Source organism: Pteropus vampyrus, unplaced genomic scaffold, assembly GCF_000151845.1.
Source record: "Pteropus vampyrus isolate Shadow unplaced genomic scaffold, Pvam_2.0 Scaffold49, whole genome shotgun sequence".
Taxonomy (NCBI): Eukaryota; Metazoa; Chordata; class Mammalia; order Chiroptera; family Pteropodidae; genus Pteropus; species Pteropus vampyrus.
Genome location: NW_011888830.1, coordinates 2,412,730 through 2,434,683, shown reverse-complemented (window position 1 = coordinate 2,434,683; position 21,954 = coordinate 2,412,730). Strand labels below are relative to the sequence as shown.

The 21,954-nt window shown below is 38.7% G+C and overlaps 1 protein-coding gene across 10 annotated transcripts in view; it reads left to right on the top strand.

Annotated features, from left to right (window-relative positions):
• The window catches only part of DHTKD1 (dehydrogenase E1 and transketolase domain containing 1), a 51,620-nt gene that overhangs the window by 17,889 nt on the left and 11,777 nt on the right, over nt 1–21,954 (top strand). For all 10 annotated transcript variants that reach the window (XM_023530346.1, XM_023530345.1, XM_023530340.1 and 7 more), the window contains 9 exons: nt 7,723–7,878; nt 8,943–9,154; nt 9,731–9,925; nt 11,603–11,872; nt 14,949–15,120; nt 17,176–17,374; nt 18,936–19,248; nt 20,026–20,110; nt 20,593–20,732. In XM_023530346.1, coding sequence (XP_023386114.1) covers nt 8,954–9,154; nt 9,731–9,925; nt 11,603–11,872; nt 14,949–15,120; nt 17,176–17,374; nt 18,936–19,248; nt 20,026–20,110; nt 20,593–20,732 — 1,575 coding nt within the window. In that variant the 5' untranslated portion in view covers nt 7,723–7,878; nt 8,943–8,953. The remainder of the gene's footprint in view (nt 1–7,722; nt 7,879–8,942; nt 9,155–9,730; nt 9,926–11,602; nt 11,873–14,948; nt 15,121–17,175; nt 17,375–18,935; nt 19,249–20,025; nt 20,111–20,592; nt 20,733–21,954) is intronic.

Genomic DNA, 21,954 nt, shown 5'->3' with positions numbered 1-21,954 from the left:
GACAATTTTTTCTTCTTTCCGTTTCAGAACTTATCACATTATTTTGTAATAACTCTTTGTAGATCGTTATCTCCTACTAGGCTGTGTGGGAACAGGGGGAAGGAGAATTGCATCTGTCACTTCCAATGGTATGTCATTGGTCATCTCTCTATATATACCTGCAAGGGAGACTCGAAAGCGTAGTCTTTATTCAGGGTGGCCAGATACCAGCTGAAAATTATCTTGAGAGAGAAGAGGAAAATAGATACCAGAATAATTAGTAATCACCACACTCTACCTTTTTGGGCACTCAAATATCCTAAGCTTTTCTTCCTATATGTAAAATGTATTCATCTCCTCTCTCTATTCAATTCTTGAATCCAGCTCAAAGTCCATTATCCCCAGAGAATGCTGTCCTCCCCATCAGGTCAGGCTGTGGCTCTTCATGGTCTGGAATTTTATGAACTGCCAGCCACCCCATATATACACATTCGATATACAAAGAAAACTCTCGGAAGGAAAGAATGAGGAATCAGGAAAGAATGAAGAATCAACAGCAGCCACTAGTTCAAGCCAGTTATCAGATCCCTTTGGGGAGGAATGATAAAAGCTCCTTGATGTGGCTATGCAGTAAGTTTACAAGTTTATTTGGCTCATCTACTCTGCCTCTGCCCATTCCCCTGGCTTTGCCTTATGGCTTCTTCTTTGTCCATTATCTTATGTGGCCATCTCTGACATAAGCTTCAGGAAGTGCGCCCTCCTTGGAGACTACACTCGTTCCACAGGCTACTTTATTTTGGTAAGTTTAGGATTATGAGAGTTATTTTTTTAGGGGGTCATCAACTACAGGATTTTTTTTCTGGCCAGAGTTGGGATTCTTTGGCAGTACAATTTTCTTATAAAATTTATAGGTCTGCAGTCTTTTTGCTTCTGGTCATTCCATGGGCAAATTACTCAGTCAAAGATCTCAGCTAGACCTATTTATTAATCCTGAAAACTGGTCCTTTATTTATTGCTTCTGTGTTCTACCCATTCAGCTTCCTAAATTTAATGGTGCTTACCTTGACCAAAATAATAGGCTTGAATGGGAAGGCAACACCCTTTATCTCATCTTGAAGTCTCAGCTGGCTCCCCTTGTTTAGTAGAGAATGCTTTCTATAAGGTACTTAAAGAAAGGTTTTGTCCTTTATCTCCTGCTAAGATAGGCTCTTCAGAAACACCTTTTTTAATTTTCCAAATTTTCTAGGGCCTGCCATCTAGGTGCTGAGGCCACAGAGTCCCTCCCTACAGAGTGAATTTACCACCATCTCTTCTTGCTGGTTAGCTAGCTCCAGCTTGATCTCATCTTTCTCCCAGGCCTTTCCTGGAAGTGACAAGAAACAATGAACACACCGTTTTGAGCTACAGGCTCTATGGGCATATAGTCTGCCTTTCAGGATATCGTAGGTGACAGTTTTTACTAACTGTTTTGTCAGATAGCATAACACAGCTTATCAGCTTTCTAATCTGAACTATCTGAGTCATTGGCATCCACTGCATGACTGCTAAAGCAGTCTTTGCCTTTTGGGTTCTGTTATGACAGCTAACCACTTCAGGTAACGTTCTGTTTTAGGTAGGATGAGTTCAGGAGCTGTGCCAGAGACCTGGAATAACAATGACTTAATTAAGGTAAGGGAAAGTCTGAGCTGGTATGACAGCTTATGGTCAGTACCATTAATTAGGACAGGAGGTTGATGGAGCCAAAGATGTGGTTTGATGGCTCTAGTCTTTTTCATGTCGTCTGCCAGCCCTAAAAGGTACTGTCTTGGTTGAGAGGAATGACTGAGTTAGTGTCAACTTTTTGATATTGGCAAAGTAAATCAAAGGACAAACCCTACTGAAGATGGACTGATGGAGCCCTCCCACGTCAAAGGTGACGTAATGAAATGGGAGAAGTATGGTGTCTCTCCCTTCCCTTTGCCCTTCGTCAGCCTTCTTTCTTCATATGTTTATCTTGGCTAAAAATCATTGCCTTCCTAGGATGTCTACATCACTCATTGAGATTTCCATTGTATTAGGCTTTAAAGGGATATTGAATTTTCTTCCAGTAACCTTTTGGATGGCAGTGGTTTCACTAGTTAAAATTTGACCTGTGATGAGTGTTCTTTGTAGCTGGCTATTAGTAACAGTGTGTACTTTAACCTCTGTAAACCTCAATTTCCAAGTAAACTTAAATTTATTTATCAACAACCCCAATTAAAAATGGAGGTAGTGTTTAGGAGTAGTGATTCACAGGTATAAATTTTACTATGGAATATATGGGTTATAAAAAAAATGGCAGAATTTAGAGATTATCTGGAGATGAGAGCCAAGGGATTCCAAACAGCATTTAGTGGTTACTGACCTTGGCACTGAGCTTTGGTAGTCGAAGTGAGAGGTTGTAGATATGTTGCATATAGGTAATAACAGGAGCCTTTACTAGAGTCAAAATGGTTGAAGAAAATCTTACTGCATTAGAAATTTTTTAAAATCTAGGTAATTCAGGAGCGCAAATACAGACCAAAAAAGCTAATGATATTAATTAACTCTTGTACTTAAAAAAAGTCTCAGTGACTTCTCTTTGGGCTTCAGTTTACTCTTCTGCAGATAAAGACACCTATTTCAGACCTGTTGCAAGGATTAGCTAAGATGATGTGTGTAAAAAGCCCAACACAATGTATAGCAAGAATTAGTACTCAATTAATGGTCACTGTCATATATTATCAGTGACCCTTATGCACCTATCTTGGCAATGATTTAAGACAAGATTAGGGAAAAATGGAAAGGACCAGACAAGATTTCTATTTGAAGTCTATGTTTTTGTTTTTTGTTTTGTTTTGTTTTGTTTTGCAAGAAAGAAATATCTGGTGAAATAAATCTATTTTATAAAGATAATGTGTTTGAGATCCAAAGGGAGGGTATGATAGAAATGACCTCAGTTGCACAGTCTAGGTCTATCTGAGTTCATTGTACAGAATATAGTATTCTATCTAGTGCAAAGCCTTGGCTTTTAATAGTTATTATGAAGTTCCTAAGTTGGAGCTAAGGCAGTCATCTCATTTTTGTTGAGTTCTAAGGGACTCCAATCATGAAATTCCCTTTCTTGGAGTCTTTAATGTTTATATAGATATCTAACCTTCCCACTTGTTTTAATTAAGCATATGCTGCCTTGAATGGAGACTGATATGATCTAGATGTTTGAGATTGAGGGTTTATGACCAGATGGTGAAATAGAACTGTATTGACTTTTAAGCACTAAGATTAGTTGAGTTTTTCTGTCAGTGTACTTCATGCTGGTTAATATGAACACTTTTCTTCTTGAAAATAAAAAACTCTTAAGTGCCCCCATCATGTTTGCTTACAACAGAGAATAAAGTAACGTAGATATCCCTATCATAATTTCTTTTTTTACTTCTTGTATTAGCTAAAGTTCTTCTGGTCACAAGCAGCAGAAACCAACACTTAAGCAAAGAGAAGACTTTTTCTGAAAGATACAAAGGTGTCTCCGAGAACTGAAGGATGTGTACAGTAAACCAGAGCTAACTCTGGGAATATTGGCAGAAGCCGAGTATGGGCTCACAGGGCACAGCTGTTACTTTCCTCAGCTCCTGTGTCACCTATAACATGTGTTGGGTGTCCCAGCCCACGCCACATTTGCAGATTTGCCTGAAGGATTCATAGCATTCAGCATATAGTTGTACTCAAGGCTAAGATTTACTACAGTGATGTAATAGGGACACACAGCTGGATCAGGATGGAAAAGATGCAGGAGGAATCTCTAGAAGTACACTGTGCAGGCTTCTCTATACTCCTTCTCCCATGAGAGGTGGCACAGAATCCACACCTCTTCAAGTGACAAAAACACTGCAACATAGGTGCGGGGAAGCCAGTCAGACACTCGGTGTCCAGTTTTCATTGGGGGATGTTCATGTAAGCACCCTCTGCACGTGGCAAACTTCCAGGCTCCCAGAGGAAAGAAAGCAGGTGTTCAGCACAGACTGCATAGTTTGCACAAACAGTCTAGGCACAGTGGACCGCCCTTATCAGTTAGAGACAGATGAGGACGTTCCTGAAATTCAAGTTTCCAGACACCAGCCAGCGGCCAAACTTACAAGAAGGCTTTTCTGAGGATGGCAGTCTCAGGCTTTTTTCTCATAACTTCTCTCTCAGTTTTAAGTCTCTAATTCTGGAAAGATTGAATCTGACCCACCTTGACTCAGGTGTCTTTGGAGTCCAAGAACTTGTAGGGAGGCGGAATGCAGTGATGTAGACGTGGCCCCTAGAGCCCTCTCCCTGGAAGGAAGGGTGCAGGTCTCAGAAAAGTGAGACTGCAGGTGAGCAAGACGGAACCACTGCAGCTTTCGAGGGCTCAGAAAACGTTCATCATGAGGGTTCTGTGAGTCTGTTACCATATACTAGATCTCAGGACTTCCTTCCGTCAAGTAATAACACATATTTCCTGAGCATCTACTATGTGCCAGTCTCCTAAGCCAGAAGCATGCCTGCAATATTTTCCATTTTGTTTTGAAGAACAGTGTTAATGTGTTCTGTTGTTTTCTCTATTCTCTCTGGCCAGTTAGGGATTTAACTTAAATTTCTCGGAATTTTTTGAGATACCATAAATTCTAAGCTGTTTGGGCAATGTTATGCCTAACATAAAGGCATTCATTTTTATGATACAGTAACTCTTTGATTTATATAATAATAAGAAATTTTTTAATGAAGAATATATGTATTCTATTGCTGTTCCCTCATCCTTTTAAATATTTTTATTCTTTAAATATTCTAATTTAATCATTTTCATTAAATGTTTCAATTTTAAAAATATATAATATTTTGTAACAAATACTTTCATTATTTGCTACAGAAGACAAACAGCAGAAGCACTATATCCAATGCGTTTGAAACTAGAAGTTGGTCATTTGTTTTTTGAAAAGTCATTGAAGCAAGGATTACCATAAAGACGTGAGAGATGCTTCAAGTATTTTAACCTAAATATTTATTTCTGTTTGCATCTGTGCAAGTATTTAAAGAGAGCTTGTAAAAATGTCTGAGTGCAAAATCTCTCTAGATTTTTACTTCTCCCCTAATAGTTTACTTTTACCTATAGCAATAGGCTTAGGAATAAATATAAGTGATTTTTACCAGCATTTATTTAACTGATGAGGGCAGATGTGCCAGGGGGACGAGAGAGAACTCACTAATTAAAGCTTTCAGAATGCAGTGCGCAGCAAGTGTATTCAATGAATATAATCTAAGGAGCTCTACTGTACATTTTTACTGTGGAAAACTTAGAAAATATGAGAAAAGAGGAATTTTAGACAAGGTAATCACTAAGTTTTTGGTCTGTTTCCTTTATGTATATGAAATAGATATAGATACACATATATGAAGTATATATACATACTAAAATGTATACTATATAATGAAATATGCACTATATACACATACACACATTTTAACAAAAAAGCAGGCTTATGCTATATATACTGTTTATAGTCTTTTCTCATCTAAATAAACAGTCACTTTCCACTAAGCATTCTCTTACAACATGAGCTTGTAATGACTAATGGCAAATGGGGATTAATTAAGAACACTACAGCATGTCTTTCAGAGGCCTAGGGGTTTATAAAGAGGACTAATGATAAGGAAGCCAACAAGGAACCAGGAGGCATTGACTCCACCCTCAATATCTGAGGGGCGTGGGTGTGGGCAATGAGTTGCTTCACCTACTACTGGTGTCCTTTGGGGAAAACAGATTCCTATTAAGATGGGAGTACAAGCAGTGTTCGGGGAAGAGGTTAATGCTGGGAGGTTTGTTAATCACAAAACAGGATTCCAGAAGTCACATGGAAGGACCTGGGGGAAGGGAGGGAAGGCTATGGGAGTGTATCTGGTAGGAGAAACTGGAGCAATGAAATGAGTGTCTCAGAGAAAACAGATCCTCAGGAGGGTTGTAAGATGTACCCAGAGGTGGGAAGAGAATATTCTTCCCTCTGGTTCTGCCAGAATAGTAGATGCCACGTGCTCTTTGCAGTCCCTGTTGGCCATTCCTTTCTGTTTTTTAATATACATAAAAATAACTTTTAATAATGGTTATCTCATAAAGGCCACTCTTTCTTAAAAACATTCTTTCCTTGGCTCTCTGGCATTGCAAGATCTTGGTTTCCCTCCTAACCACCCCACTTTTAGAGGGCTCCTCCTTTTTGTCCGCCTTTAAAATACTGGTACTCTGTGGGCCTGCCAAGGGCCACTTTCTCAATCTGCTTTCTCTCTGGGTGATCTTCTCCACTCTCCATGGCTTCCGGTGTCATCTACAAAACTCCGTCTCTAGTGGAGCAAGTCCATTAGTGAGTATGCAGGGTGACCATGACCATGCTCGGCAACCTAGTCGCCGTTTTGAAAACGTTGTCTTAGGAAACAGCCCACAGAGATCACTGCTGCAGTTTCTACCTGCTCACCAGCCAGGCTTTTAACGATTCTCTAGAACACTGATGTGGGAGTTGGCTCAAAAGGACAGTGCCTTAGACATGGTCTGTCTGGATTTTAGCCACAACACTGAAGGTTTCCAATTTGTAAAACAGTGATTGAGAACTTCAGTATGATTCATAATAGAACCCTATGGCAATTTATGAGACTAACCTCCAGCCTAAAATCAGTTAATTTGCTGGGGTTGTTTGATTAGTTTATTAGATAAGGTACAGATCCTCCTAATTGTCATATTAGTGCAAACACACCCTCTACACATTCAGTATATCTCTATTCTTTCCTCTAAGCCTGTGCCAACAGGTACACTTTGCAGTACTCTGAATACAAACCCAGGCACATATGTAATTCTGAAATTATTGTATGGCAGTACATGTTCAAAAAATAGTCATTAAATATTTCAAAATATACAAGTTTTAAAAATGTTCAGAAAAATTTATGCCTTCAATAGCACATCTGTTCATCTTCTGGGATTTATTCTCAGTTTGTGTAAGGCTAACTTGACAAACTGAAGGTTCACCCTCCCACTTTCACCCCCCCAAATTTTAGAAGGACTTTAATGTGGAAAAGGAAAGAAAAGCAGCATTTCGCTCAGTATGAAATCATCTCAGATAGAATTGCATTTGTTGAAACATAACAGCTCTCCTTCAGGTGGAGACTGGGGAATCACTCATTTTAGGGCTTTAAAAAGGAGATTTTTTATTTATTTTTTTGCATTATGTGAATTATAAGATAATTTCTAAAGTCTTTTCCTCACCTAAGATTTCATGAGTCTGAAATAACAGTGTACCTGACTGAGGCCTTTAAGAAATAAGGAAGATAATGTAATATTGATTTTGTAGTTCTACGTATCTTTTATGTAAGGTATAGAAAAACATCTCAAACAATAATTGAGAGGACTAATTATCTATAATCTTAGCATTTTCTCAGTTATTTTCAGTTTGGGGTATTCTCTTTTAATGTTTATCCGTGTACATTTTTACAGTTATTTTTTATAAATGTTCACTCCTAATTCTTTTTAAAAGTGACTTTTAGTTATTATGCAATAAATTTAAGGAAATAAGTATGTTTTCCTGAATTCTGATAGTCGTAATCCTGAAAACCACGGGCAGATTTGGTGGGTAGGAGCAAGGTGTTAAAAATGTCTGAGGCCTCAAAGGCCTCTCTGAAAAACTGATTTTTGTGGTTTGTGGGCATTTCCTAAACTGTTTGTATTGCTTTATTTCCCCCCTTAATTAGTTGATCATGGACTTGCCAGATTGGTGACAGCGTATTGTGAGCATGGTCATAAAGCTGCCAAAATCAACCCTCTCTTCGCTGGCCAAGCCCTGCAGGAAGATGTGCCCGAAATCCAAGCGCTTGTGCTCACCCTGCAAGGACCCTTTAATACTGCAGGTAAAGCCCGTTAGTAATACACTTGCGTGTGACAGGTACCTGCCAGCAGGGATGGGGCTCCTTTCTCTGCTCTATAAGAAACCACGTGTCCAGTGGAGCTGAGGCGTCCATGGGGTGTGAGGAGACGATGAGGGGCACATTCACACACTGTCAGGGAAGAGCAGTCTTGAGGTTCTGAAACAGTCTTCCAATACGTTTCCTCTGCGTTCAAATTCTTTTAGACAGATGGCCAATAGGTATATGAAAAGATGCTCAACATCTTTGGTCAGTAGGGAAATGCAAGTTAAAACCACAGTGAGCTATCACCTCACACCTGTTAGAATGGCTGTTACTAAAAGAAGCAAAAGATGCAAATGTTGGTGAGGGGGTGGAGGAGAGGGAACCTCAGGCACTGTTGGTGGGAATGTAAGTTAGTGCGGCCACTATGGAAAACAGTACGGAGGGTCCTCAGAAAATTAAAAATAAAACCAGCAATTCCACTTCTGGGTATTTATCTAAAGGAATCGAAATTAAGATCTTGGAGTGATATCTGTGCTGCCATGTAGGCAAATGACTGATAACTGAGTGCTGAGCTAATGACATTATAAACCTTCCTTTAAGGTTCAAAGAGATTTCCTTTTACCTTGAAATGTTGCTTTACTATCGATATTAATTTACATTAAGACCAACTATTCAGTAATAGATGTTGTTCTATAGATATTATGAAGACTTGAACATTTTTGGTAGACAGATATTTGAGATAAAGGTATGACATGATTTGTAGCTATAAATCAGATGAAAAGTAGGTTTCAAATTTTAGTTTGAAATGACTATATAATTAAAATTTGGTATAAAGTAACATGGCTCTGTCCTTGGGAAGAAAGATTTTTTTTCTTCTTCTAGTTGTACTACTTCATGGCTTTTGGTCATATTTTTGCTTCTGGGAAAATGTAGATAAGCATTAATAATGACCCAAGTTATTCAGAACGAAATGCTCTGAGTTGAAATAATTATTTTGGTATGTTCTGTAATTAGTCACATGGCTGATTCTTCTTTAAAACGATCCCTTTGATTCCATTTTGTAGGATTATTGAACATGGGGAAGGACGAGGTCTCGCTTGAGGAAGTATTAGCCTATCTCAATCAAATCTACTGTGGGCAGATTTCTATTGAAACCTCTCAACTTCAGAGCCAGGAGGAGAAAGATTGGTTTGCCAAGCGGTTTGAGGAACTGAAAAAGGAGACGTTTACCACAGAAGAGAGAAAACATCTGTCCAAATTAATGCTAGAATCTCAGGTATAAACGCAGCTAATATCAATGGAATAGGTCAGCTCATTTTTTACAAAGATATATAAATATTGAAGAGAGGGAATTAGACATTAACTCTGAACGTACCTCCCCTTACCCCACGTTGCCTCAGCACAACTGACAATATTACACACACCACTTTATTCTAGGAAAAAGTAGGTTGGCAAGAAACCCATTCCCAATAATTCGGACAGTTGGCTGGTTTGCAGCCATGATGAAAATAGTACTGTAGAACCTGGTACTAAAACTCAGGTACTGGGGGAGGCAGCAGAAATCTTGGGCATGCCCCCTCCTCTGGAAGAACACACATCCTAAGGGGCTTTTTCTTGAGGAAGTTATTCTACCTCTCAGGTTATTTTCTATGCATCCCCTGCTGCTATCTGGTGTCCCTGGCAAGGCTTTCCTGCCAGGTTCTAAGTGGCTTATGTCTGTCTCTGAGGTATGTAGTAAAGGGCGCTGCTGCAGCCACTTGAAGTAGTGTGGGGTCTTCTTAACAACAATGTGTCTGACTGAGCTGAGTAGTCAGCTATCTTCCTATAATTGTGTCTGGTATGATGTCCATAGGAGTTTGACCACTTTTTGGCCACCAAGTTTGCCACAGTGAAGCGATACGGAGGCGAAGGAGCTGAAAGCATGATGGGCTTTTTCCATGAGTTGCTGAAAATGTCAGCCTACAGTGGGATCACCGATGTCATCATTGGGATGCCCCATAGAGGGAGACTTAATTTACTGACAGGCCTTCTGCAATTTCCTCCAGAGGTGAGATACTTTCCATGACAGTTGACTTACAATTGGCTGGAACACTAAAACCGATAGTAATAATTTCTTTTAGAACATTGACTAAGTGTATGAGCCATTGGTACGAGATAGCTTAGTTAATTGATGAAACCTAATGCTGCTGGATAGAGCTGGTTTTGGGGTTGATTTTCTATATATTATGGATTTTATCTTCTCAGGGAAGTTAAAGGTTGAGTTTGTTTCTTCAGGGATGATATGAATAAATAAATTCTGTTCTTTGAAAACTTTTCTTAATAAAAATTGCTCAAGAGAACATAAAGATCTGTGCAATTTTATACAATTTTACCTTCCACTTATTTGCAGAATTTATAGTGAATAGATTGTATAAAACTAATTATACATTGTTATCTCAAGAAACCACCCAAGTGAATGGTTTTATATGTAATTGGATTTTGGTATTTCTGTTCAGTGAACTCAGTGGCTCTTGTAAGTCTCTCAAAAAACTTGATAGCCAAGACTGAAAATTTGATGTCAGGGAACATCAGAGAGATTTGTTATTTAATGAGATTCTGGCCATTGAACCTGGCTAAACCTCACTACAGTTCTTGTCCAGGAGATTAAAAGTAATTATAAATGTTAAAGGGACTGTAGAAGTTAGATGGAGTGAATAGAGCCCATGGAAGGATATGTTTTCCTTAAGAATATTAGAAAATCTGTGTAGTGTCACATCTAGGTGCCAAGCTCTACCACTTTTACTCATACTGCAGTGTTTCTGAGGCTGAGAGATTGATAATTCGCTTTTAAAAGATGAATACCTTAGAAAAGATAGAATATGACAGGATAAAATGATTGACAGATGGAGACGTGGTTAGATACATGCAGAAATTCTTAAACCAAAAATTCCATTCCTAAAATATCTCAAAGAAATTACTCAAAGATGCAGAAACGATTATAAAGGATCATATTTGTGAGAAACACATCTGAATCTACACTGGGTGAGTATGTATATGCCTGTTTGTAGATTGTCAATAAGAAGCTTTTGCAAACTAAAAAAGCTTTTGGGTCATTCAAGCAATTAGGATAATCCACATGGTGTTTTGGTAAATACCTTGGTTTGAGATCCAACTGTGTTACTTACTAGCCAAAGCCCTTTAACGATTTAGTTAATTTATCTTGCTTGTTCATTTTTAAAATAGGTAGTAATGTCTGTCTCCTAGAAGGCTGAAAATGAAGTGAGAGAATGTATGCAGAGAAGTTCATTGAGAATTGGACAGTAGAATTTTGGGATGTAATTTGAGCTAAGCTGTATACATCATCCCCTGTCTAAATGGAATTAAATTCTATTATTTTCCTCTCTATTTTTGATGAAATTAATACAAAATTCTTTTGAAAATATATTCTCACAGGAGTATTTAAAAAAATTATTTTGCTTATTTCAAGACAGATTAACTTACTCTCTGTGTCATGATAAACTCTTTGTAAAGTGTTGGTACTTCATTTGATTGTGAAAATCTCCAAATAGTTCTGTGCGTTCATGCAGTTAGAAGTTTTACCCATCTTTAAATAATGCATGATAATAATTATAAAATTGTGTGCATAAAGTTTTTCTGTATTGTATTATTTAAACTAACCACCTCTTCCCTAGTCTTCATTGTGATAAAAGACATTTTTTTCTTTTTGTATGTGTGTCAATAATAGCTGATGTTTCGAAAAATGCGAGGTTTAAGTGAATTTCCGGAAAACGTCCCAGCTATTGGAGATGTCCTGTCTCACCTGACATCCTCGGTTGACCTGGACTTTGGTGCGCACCATCCCCTGCACGTGACAATGCTGCCTAACCCCTCACACCTGGAAGCCATTAACCCCGTGGCTGTCGGGAAGACCCGGGGCAGGCAGCAGTCTAGACAGGATGGGGACTACTCTCGAGACAGCTCGGCTCAGCCTGGAGACAGAGTCATTTGCTTACAGGTACTCGTGGCTTCTGGAAGCATGGCTGGAGGTCGGGAAGGCCAAGGAGAAGGATGTCTAGGGTTGGTAGGTCTGAAAAGAGATGGCAGATATTCAAGATGGAACTGAGATGACTTTTGGGAAAAGATTCTGCGTTTGTTTTAAAAATCAATAGTAGATATAACGTCTTGTCTCAAGGCAACTGACTTTAGGCTGAGGTTTTCACTGTATTTTCTCTTTCTTCAGTTATGAATTAATTAAGGGAGTGTCGACTGGCATACCTGCTACTGCTAAGAGGACAGATGCCAATACTTCTCTGCAAGTTTGGCTTCATAGTAACTACAAGGTTGCAAGAGTCTGGATTGTTTTTTTTGTTTGTTTGTTTATTTTAAAATGAAGACCTTTGTCATGAAGGCAACCAATACAAAGTATTAGTGTGGCTCTTGCTTCCCCTAACTCCCAAGTTTTCATAACCCAAAGGTGTCTTTTAGAGGTTTGGACTATAAATCACATTTTTTTTTTTTTTCTATGAGTGTTCATTTAAATATGGACCTTTATTACTCCTGGTTATTGGTAGTTGAGTCTTCAAACCCAACGGAAACCTATAAATCTATAAGGCAGTAGAATATTTGGCTATGTATACAAATAACCACATTACCTTATTCATGTTAATTTTTCATGGGCCAGAAATTTGTGGAAAATAAATTGGGGGTAGACAGAATTGGATTGGGTTATGATATGTTTCTAAATGCAAATCTTCAAATAACATTAGCCAGCCATTCTCTTTACCTTTCACTTGACCGAACTCATGACACTCTAATTTTTTTAGTCATTCACATATACCCACTACGTTAAGTACATCTTGAGACTGATTTCTGAAGTAGTAAGAAGTGAAAATGTCATTTTCTTCGAAGCAATGAGAAACTGACTACCCTCTTTTGTCTACTTTGTGTTCCCAAAATATTCTGTCCTACTCCGTCTGCACATGTCTTGCCTTGCTCAAGTATATAATTCTGATTTCTTGTGTGAACTCTAACTTTGGAGCCTATAAAATCATGGTGGGTGAGACTCCCAGTGCTGTTTTTTCTACCTGTCCAGGACCTGGTGAGGGCGGGTTCTCATTTGCAGTCTTTTTGCGTGTCCACCGCCTGCCCACATAGTGCTTGGCTGAGCAGCTTCCACAACACCCAGCTTCCATTTGTGCTCATGGACCCTTAATCCCACAAAGCTTTATGGAGCAAATGGAGTGGTTTCTGTTTTCATTTAAAAAGGAAAAAAAAAATAGCAACTGACATAGGCGCGCTTTAGTGCCAAGAATCCTAAAACCAGAACAAAACAATGCAAGTTATGAACATGTGTTCTTATAAGTGCCTCTACTGTAATGTTTTTGTAAAGGAGCAGAAAAGGTACCTGTTTGTCTTCATTGCTTTACTAATCTCTTTCTACATCCTTACCCCACAAGAAATCCCATCAGCAAGGAAGCCTAAGGATGAAGAATCTTTTGACCCTATGTGGGCCACTGTGTGGCTACAGTTTAGACTTTATGATGTAGCATGATGTAGAAAAGACAAGGACTCTGGAACCAAGAAGACCTGAGTTTAAATCCTGGCTTTGCTGCCTTCTAGCTTGGCATGGCTGGTTCTATTAACGTGAGTTCTCCAAATCTCATAGATGAGATGAGAGTATATTGTATTACTCGTTGTGTTCTAAAGATTAAATAAGAACATGTACATAATAAGTTCCTTAGTCCAGGAGAATGGCTTGGAGGAGAGAAGAAATAAGTAGAAAAAACAGAGACATCACAGAAAATAGTATGTAGTGCAAGCTGTGGGAAATACACACTCTTTCTGAACCTTAGTTTTCTCACCTGTAAAAAGGAGAGTAGTGACTTACTTACCTGGCTCTCCCACCTGTTCATTGAGTGGATTAATAATAATGTGTAGTGCTGTGGAGATAATGTAGGGGTATGTTATTACTAGGTATAGATGCTCCAAAATGTCATTCATCCCTATAGGCCTTAGCAATGGGAAGGTGTGGACTAGAAATTTCACTTAGGCAAAGCAGTGTTTCCTTTCTTAGCCAAAATATTCTACTTGTATAGAAATGACTCTACAGGACATTATCAATGTCATTAAAAAGTCTACTTCTAAATAGTCTTTCTCCATTCATCTTTAGGTCTTTTAATTCTGTTATTATTAGAGCCACAAAGATTGCCTTAAGTTGAGGCATATCAGATCAGTTTATTCTTTAGTTCAGCATCTTGGCTGTTTATGATAATTATCTTTTAGTATGATGTCTGTAGAGCTCATATTTTCTTCTAAGATCTTCTAAGAGCTTTTAATTCCCTCATTATTTGCTTTCAACTTCTCTAAAAAACATTTTCTTCTTTCTCTACCAACTTCTGTCCACCATATTTTATGATGATATGATCTAGCAGACTTGAAATGTTCTGGAAGAATAGCACATTTTAGACATTCTCTCATAACAGCATTTTGTTTTTTCCTCAAAGCATCCTTTCCCTAATGTATGATATACTTCCGCCTCATGCCTCCTGTCTTTGCTGTCACATCACTCTCCTTTACGTTCACGACAGAGGCCAAACACCCAGGGGAATTAGCTGATGTGAGCTACACACAGTCTCTTTTTTGGGGGCAAGGTTTTTGGGGAAGAGGAAGAGTTCAAAGCTGTGCACTCTTCCTTGAATCTTGCAGGGTATTTTCATGAAAGCTTTACTAAAGCTGATTTCCTTCTGCACCTCCAGTAGTCCTTCCTTCTGTGATGCTGCTATATGCACTGGACTGTTGATGAGTGCACTAGAAGTGATGAGTGTAGGTGATGATGTGGGGTGGAAGGAGTAGGTCAGCTGGTGGTGGCTGCAGGGGGAAAAGGACTGATTTAGTATCTTTGAAAGCTGTGTAAGACCAGCATAACCATTCAAGAAAATCCTATAACCAGCAAATTTTTAGGAGGGCAGGGGAACAGTGAGAGGGTGGTGGTTTTGTTTCTTTTAACATTTGAAAATAATTTATTCCAGTCTGAAAACCTAAATTTCTTCATCCCTTATGTTCCTTTTCTTTTTTTCTCCCTTACAATTTAGGTTCACGGTGATGCTTCTTTCTGCGGTCAAGGGATTGTTCCCGAAACATTTACGCTCTCTAATCTCCCACATTTCAGAATTGGTGGGAGCGTCCATTTGATTGTCAATAACCAGCTGGGTTACACCACACCAGCAGAGAGAGGAAGGTCTTCCTTGTACTGCAGTGATATCGGTAAGTTGCACAGGGAGGTGTTGCTGTTGCCGGGTCAGACAAGGAATTCCCGGAAGCCTCCTGGTTCACTCAGAACAGTGAGCCTCACTGGTTATCTCATTTTAAATTTAGGGTCAGATACGGTTCATAGTCACCAATAGCGTTGTTAAGTTATTCCTTTTAAACTTTGAGTGTAATCTTTAAAGCCACAGAAAATAGGCTAGAGTGGAACTTAGAGGCATAATTTCAAATTGCTTAAGTATCCAGTTGAATGATCTGGTGGAAAGCAGAGAGCAACACAGCTAGCACCACACTAGAGTCATTGTTCAGACTCAGAGCACGTCTTACTAGATAGAGTAAGATGCTCTAACTTGGAGTACCCAAATCTGAGTCAAAAAGGACATGTTCATTCTGATAAGGGGTTAATATCCAAAATATATGAAGAACTAATACAACCTAACAAAAACAATGCCATTAAAAAATGAGCAGAGGAAGTAAATAAACATTTTTCCAAAGAAGACATACAGATGGCCAATAGGCACATGAAAAAGTACTCGACATCAGTAATCATCAGAGAATTGCATATCAAAACTACAGTGAGTAGCACCTCACACCTCTTGGAATGGCCGTCATCAAAAAGACAAACTACAACAGGTGCTAGTGAGGATGTGGGGAAAAGGGATACGTACATACCGTTGATGGGATTTTAAATTGGTCCAGCCACTACTACGTAAAATAGTTTGGAGCTTCCTTAAAAAATTAAACACAGATCTACCAATAGGATCCAGAAACTTCACCCTGGGTACCCAAAGGAAATGAAAACAAGATTTTGATGAGATATATACACACCCATGTGTATCATAGCATTACTCATAATAACCATCTTATGAAAACAACCCAAATGCCCATCGGTGGATGAATGGATGAAAAGGATGTGGTACATGTACACCTACATGAGAAAGGAGGAAATCTTGCTATTTGCTATAACACGGCTAGACCTTGAGCACATTAAGCTAAGTGAGATAAATCAGACAGAAAAAGACAAGTGCTGTATGATATCACTTACTTGTGGAATCTAAAAAGAAAAGTTAAAGCTATAAAAAAATACATTAAAATGGTGGTTTCCAGGGGATGGGAGGTGGAAGGATAAGATCATGTTTAAGATGCAAACTTGTAACAAGCAGTAGGTAAGCCCTCGAGCTCTAACACACAGTGCAGTGAATATAGTCAATAGTACTGTGCCGTTGCGATATATCGTGATAAATATTGCTTCAATGGCATTCATGTCACGATATGTAAATGTATCAAAGTAACATGCTGTATAACTTAAAATCACAAACTGTGGCATGTCAAATTTATATATATATAAAAGAAGGGTATGTTCAGCTGCTAAATTTGGCCAAGTAGTCTGGTTAGAAATCAGTCGTGGAAAAGAAAGTTGACTTGTTTTAACCTGTGGAAATTGGCAGTATTAGGAGAAATGCAGGGCTTTTATCACCTAGTACCTATTTCACAGAGTTATAAGCACTCTTAGATGGTAGTAACTACTCTGTTTCTGCACCCAGAGCCTGGCCTGGACGCCTTGTGAAGCATCTAAGTGAATTTTTTTGTGATTAAGTTAGGTAGAGATACCGAAAATTCATTCTTGAACTTCTCTTTGGAGAAAATCCATTTTTCTAGGATGCATCCTTTTATGACCTTTTTATCTCAGGAGGAAAGACAATAATAATAATGACAATAACAATAAATATTAGTTATGTTCTATGCACTTTTAAGTATTTTATATGCATTAATTAGTTTAATCTTTGTAACATGGCTAAGAGGTAGGAGCTATTATTACAGTGTTATAAGTAGGGAGACTAAGAGTCATAACTTTACCAAGGTCACACAATAAATCACAGGGTGGGACTTGACCTCATTCTTGTCAACTGGACTCCAAAGTGTGGATTCTTAACAACTAGCCCAAACTACCTCTGAGGATGTAGGCTGCCTCCCCACGCAGGCAACAGGACTTGGTGCTGGGCCAGTGTTGTCTGGGTGAACTGGCCCACTTCATCTCAGTCTCCTTTGCCTCAGGGAAGCTTGTGGGCTGTGCCATCATCCACGTCAATGGAGACAGCCCAGAGGAAGTGGTCCGTGCCACACGACTGGCTTTTGAATACCAGCGCCAGTTCCGGAAGGATGTGATTATTGATTTGTTATGCTACAGGCAGTGGGGCCACAATGAGCTGGATGAGCCCTTCTTCACCAACCCAGTGATGTACAAAATCATCAGGTAGAATTATAAACCTTCATTTAATACGCTCTCTTTCCCATAGTGCTCACATTGTCATTTTTACTAGACATTTTCAAGTAGGGTGACCAACTTTCCTGGTTTGCCCGGGACATGAAATTTTCAGTGCTAAAACTGGGACAGCCCTAGGCAGACTGGGACGGTCACCCTGTGGATATCAAGAAATCTCCCCATAGTCTTCAAACTCTACATGTTTCCTCGATGAATAGACAAAGGGGTCAGCGTAACAACCTCAGTTGGCAGGTGGGAAGACGGAATAGGAGACGTAGGCAGAGCCTTGCCTGAAGTTACATAGTACAGCAGTGACAGGATCAGAAACAGGACCTCCTCGATCCACTTGTGAAAACTATAAATAGGGCCCTACTTTGTACCTTAGCAAGAGATTACATGATGGATTTTAATGAATGTCCAGAACTGTGCTGTCCACTATGGAAGCCACTAGCCATATGTGGCTATCCAGTGCTTGAAATATGGCGAATCTTGATGGAGACATGCTGTGAGCGTAATCTACACACCACATTTTAAAGACTTAGTATGAAAAAAAGATGTAGACTATCTCAATAATTTTTATATTGATTAGATATTAAAGTGACAATATTTTGGATATATTGAGTTAAATAAATGGGTGATTAAAATTAATTCTACCTGTTTCTTTTTACCCTTTCAAATGTGACCACTAGGAAGTTTCAAATTCCACATTGGCTTGTATTATATTTCCGTTGGACAGCGCTGAGTCAGAAGGTTAGTGTGACAGAGAGGTATTTGACACTTTGGAATTTCCTTTTTAGATACTAGGAAGTAAAATAGATCCCTCTCGTCTACTTTATTTCCTCATAAACCTTAATTAAAACAGAGGAATAAACTCGGTGATATTTTCTAGGCCTCCCTGGTCATAGGTAGCAGACTGCTTTTGGAAAAATAAATCTGGGCTTTGTTTAGCTCTGAGCTGAGCGGCTGAATTACTTAATGGACCTCAAGGCCTCATTTAAAGTATCCCGCCTCCCTCTCATTTTTGTTAGGATTCAATATGATAATATATCTGAACAGACTTTATAGTTTAAAGTTTGAAACAAATTTGGAGTGGCGTTATTATTACTGTTACCAAGGTGCTTAAACCCACCTGAAACAGATATTGTCCACTGGGTTTAATCCTTTTTGAGATAAAGGGTATCCAGAATTTATCGTTTCATAGAAAGATGACTACTAATTATTTCTCCCTGATTGTAGACAAAGGTTTATAAAGATAAATTTGTTTTCTCTTGCTTGTCTAGATGAGGTTTCTACTCATCACTGCCTTTTTGAAAAAAAATAATTTATTGGAGTGAAAGTCGCTTAACATAAAGTAGACCATTTTAAAGAGAACAATTCAGTGTCAGTTAGTACATCCACAGTGATGTGCAACCACCTGCTCCGTGCAGCTCTGAACCATTTCCTGTGCCTTTTTACAGTGATGCCGCTCTGTAGTTTCTTTGACGATGACTGTGTCTGTCTCTTCGATTTTTACAAATCAGATTGATTTTTTTTCCCCCTCTTTCTTCGACAGAGCCCGAAAGAGCATTCCGGACACGTATGCAGACCACCTTATTGCCCATGGGCTCATGACCCAGGAGGAAGTGTCAGAAATCAAAACCTCCTACTACGCCAAGTTAAATGACCATTTAACTAACATGGCCCATTACAGCCCCCCTGCCACTCACCTGCAGGCCCACTGGCAGGGCCTGGTCCAGCCAGAAGCTCACATTTCCACTTGGAACACAGGTGTGCCCCTAGACCTCCTGAGGTTTATTGGTGGGAAGTCTGTGGCGGTGCCGGAGGAACTCCAGATGCACGGCCACCTCCTGAAGATGTACGTACAGGTGGGCAGCACCGAAATCTCTGCTTGTTGTTCGTTCGTCCCGTGCAGCAAAGGAAGGAATGTGGCTCTGGACATTTGGTTGGCTCATTCACTTGACAGATATTTACTGTGTATCTTTAAGTTCTGGGAACCTATTCTAGTGCTGTTTTGGTACTGATAGTCAATTAATGCAGAATTTGTCTACTTCTCGCTTTCTCCCTCCTTCCCTCCCTCCCTCCATAAATCGACATTCGTACCCCTGAAGTCAACCATTTAGACCCTTAAACCTGTTGAGATTTTACATATTGTCTCACATTAAATATAGATGTGGCAAACTGTCCTGGTTTGCCTGGGACTCCAGTTTCCTAGAACGCAGTACTTTCACTGCTAAAAACAAAAGAACAAGGAGTTAAAGGTTTTCACCTTTCTTAAACTTGCATAAAGAAACTTTGCTGTCTGAATTATTTTTAAAACACTAACTTCATTTTTGAATTTTTAGTATAGATTTAGAGACTTTTAAAACAAACTACGTATTCACCATCACCTGAAGAAATAGTACAAATACAGTTCCGTCTCCTCTCATTCATCCACAGGGTTAACCACTGAGCTGAGCATCTGTTTGTTTCCCTTTTAAAACGTCATGTGATTGCTATCAGACTCTCGTATCCTCCTTCACTTAATGTTTTATTTAACATTGCTTTTATTGCTTAATATTGTTGAATTACATTTTTTGAACTGTGTGAAAGAAAAGGATATGGACTCTTAAAAATTTCTTTTTTCCTCTCCTTCACTTTTACAGTCCAGACTGGAGAAGGTGATGGTTGGAACCCAGTTAGACTGGGCCACGGCAGAAGCTCTCGCCTTGGGCTCATTACTCGTTCAAGGTAAGACACTTCTGTTTAGCTGCACAGCTGGTAGGGAATGCTTTATGTAAAGTTTGTTACATGTGATCTCTGCAGAGTTTTGAGTTACACCTGCCTCCTATTGTTTTCATTGACCAGAGAGATTCTAAAATGTGTTATCTTTTCTTACCTGACAATGTTATTTAATCTTAGAATAAATCATATTGACAACTTTCATCAGAGAATAGAGCAGTTATACTTGGAATATAAAAGCCCTGGGCTGGATATATTAGAAAGATATTTTTCTCTAAAAATTGTAGGGAAAATGATGACTCTCCATTTTAATACAGTCTTTCCTTGACTGCAGACTTTTGAATCTAGGAAAGGTGTATTTTAGTAGGGATAATCTATTATCCTAAGGAAAATTCTCGGGATGAGCTGATGTATAAGAATTCAGGGTCACCATGTCTTATCATTACTAGGTTATTTATGGGAGTCTGGATTTTTTTTCCTTCTTCTTTAAGGTTTTAATGTCCGTCTGAGTGGTCAAGATGTTGGCCGTGGAACTTTTAGCCAAAGGCATGCAATGGTTGTTTGCCAGGAGACTGATGATACCTACATCCCTCTAAACCACATGGATCCTGATCAGAAGGGATTTCTGGAGGTAGGATGTTTCCTTATCTACTATAAAATCCAGATGCTGATGATTATGGTGACAGGATTCTTAAAGCAACTAGAAACAGACGTCAGCAACTTTGGGTTCAATGCTTTTTGGAGTAAAGTGATGTTGAGTGGACAGTGTAGCTTACACATTTGGAATGGAAGTAACATACATGCAAGTAGACTAGAGTTATTTTACTCTGGCTACTTATGTAAATCATGTAATCACATAATCATGTAAATGTCAAATGGGTGTTCATTTGTCAATCAGAAATTGACATAATTTGCATGTTGCTGATTCATTAAAGTTCGCAAAAGATGTGAATAAATAACATCATTTCTTTCCTATTTTAAAAAAAAGCCATTTCCTCAGATCACCTTATTATTCCCTAAGGTTTAATAGGCTTGATGAATATATCTATTACCATTTCCATGTGCCAGTTGCTGGGATGTACTCATTAGAGTCAAGGGCAGGGCCTGGGCCTTTTTATTTTTGTCTCTCTAACAATCAGCATATGCCTGGAACATAATGTTTATTAAAATAAATTATTCTTTAAGGTACAATTAGTGGCATGTCATCTTTTTCCTACTCTAGTATTTGTTTGAGAGTATAATCTTGAGTTTACTGATACTCAATTTTTATTTAAAAATTTGCTTATCAAAAGTAAAATTTCAGGAAGATTACTTAAAGGACATACAGCTAATCTTTTCTTTAAGTTAGTTTAAAGTCCACCCCTGGATCAAGTCAGATTGATGATCTATTAGTATTCCCCCACCTCACCAATGTCTTTTATTGAATTGTAATTTGATATATAATATCAATTAGCTTTATTGCTATCTGAAAAGCCTCAATTAAACATGTTGCCTCTCTTATAAGGAGGCTGTGAAAGATTTCATTTTTCTACTACCATGTCCTTCATAGGAAGACCCGGTGGTAACTCCTGCTTGATCTTGGTTTGTCTTTATTGTCTGTATGTTATGAATTCTGCAACTCACCAGTGTTCCCTTACCAATAATTGTGTCTATCAGATCAGACACAATAATAAAACAATGCATATATGCACCTTTCCAAAAAAAATATATAATGGCTTCTAGGAAGGGGTAGAGGCCACAGTAACCTTGGTAAAAGAGAGTAGGTCACCAGGTTATGTCTTTTCCCCAACTGTGTTCTGTTTCTCAATCTTAATTTCTCCTTTTTCCTTTTACTTACATTTACACTGTCAAGT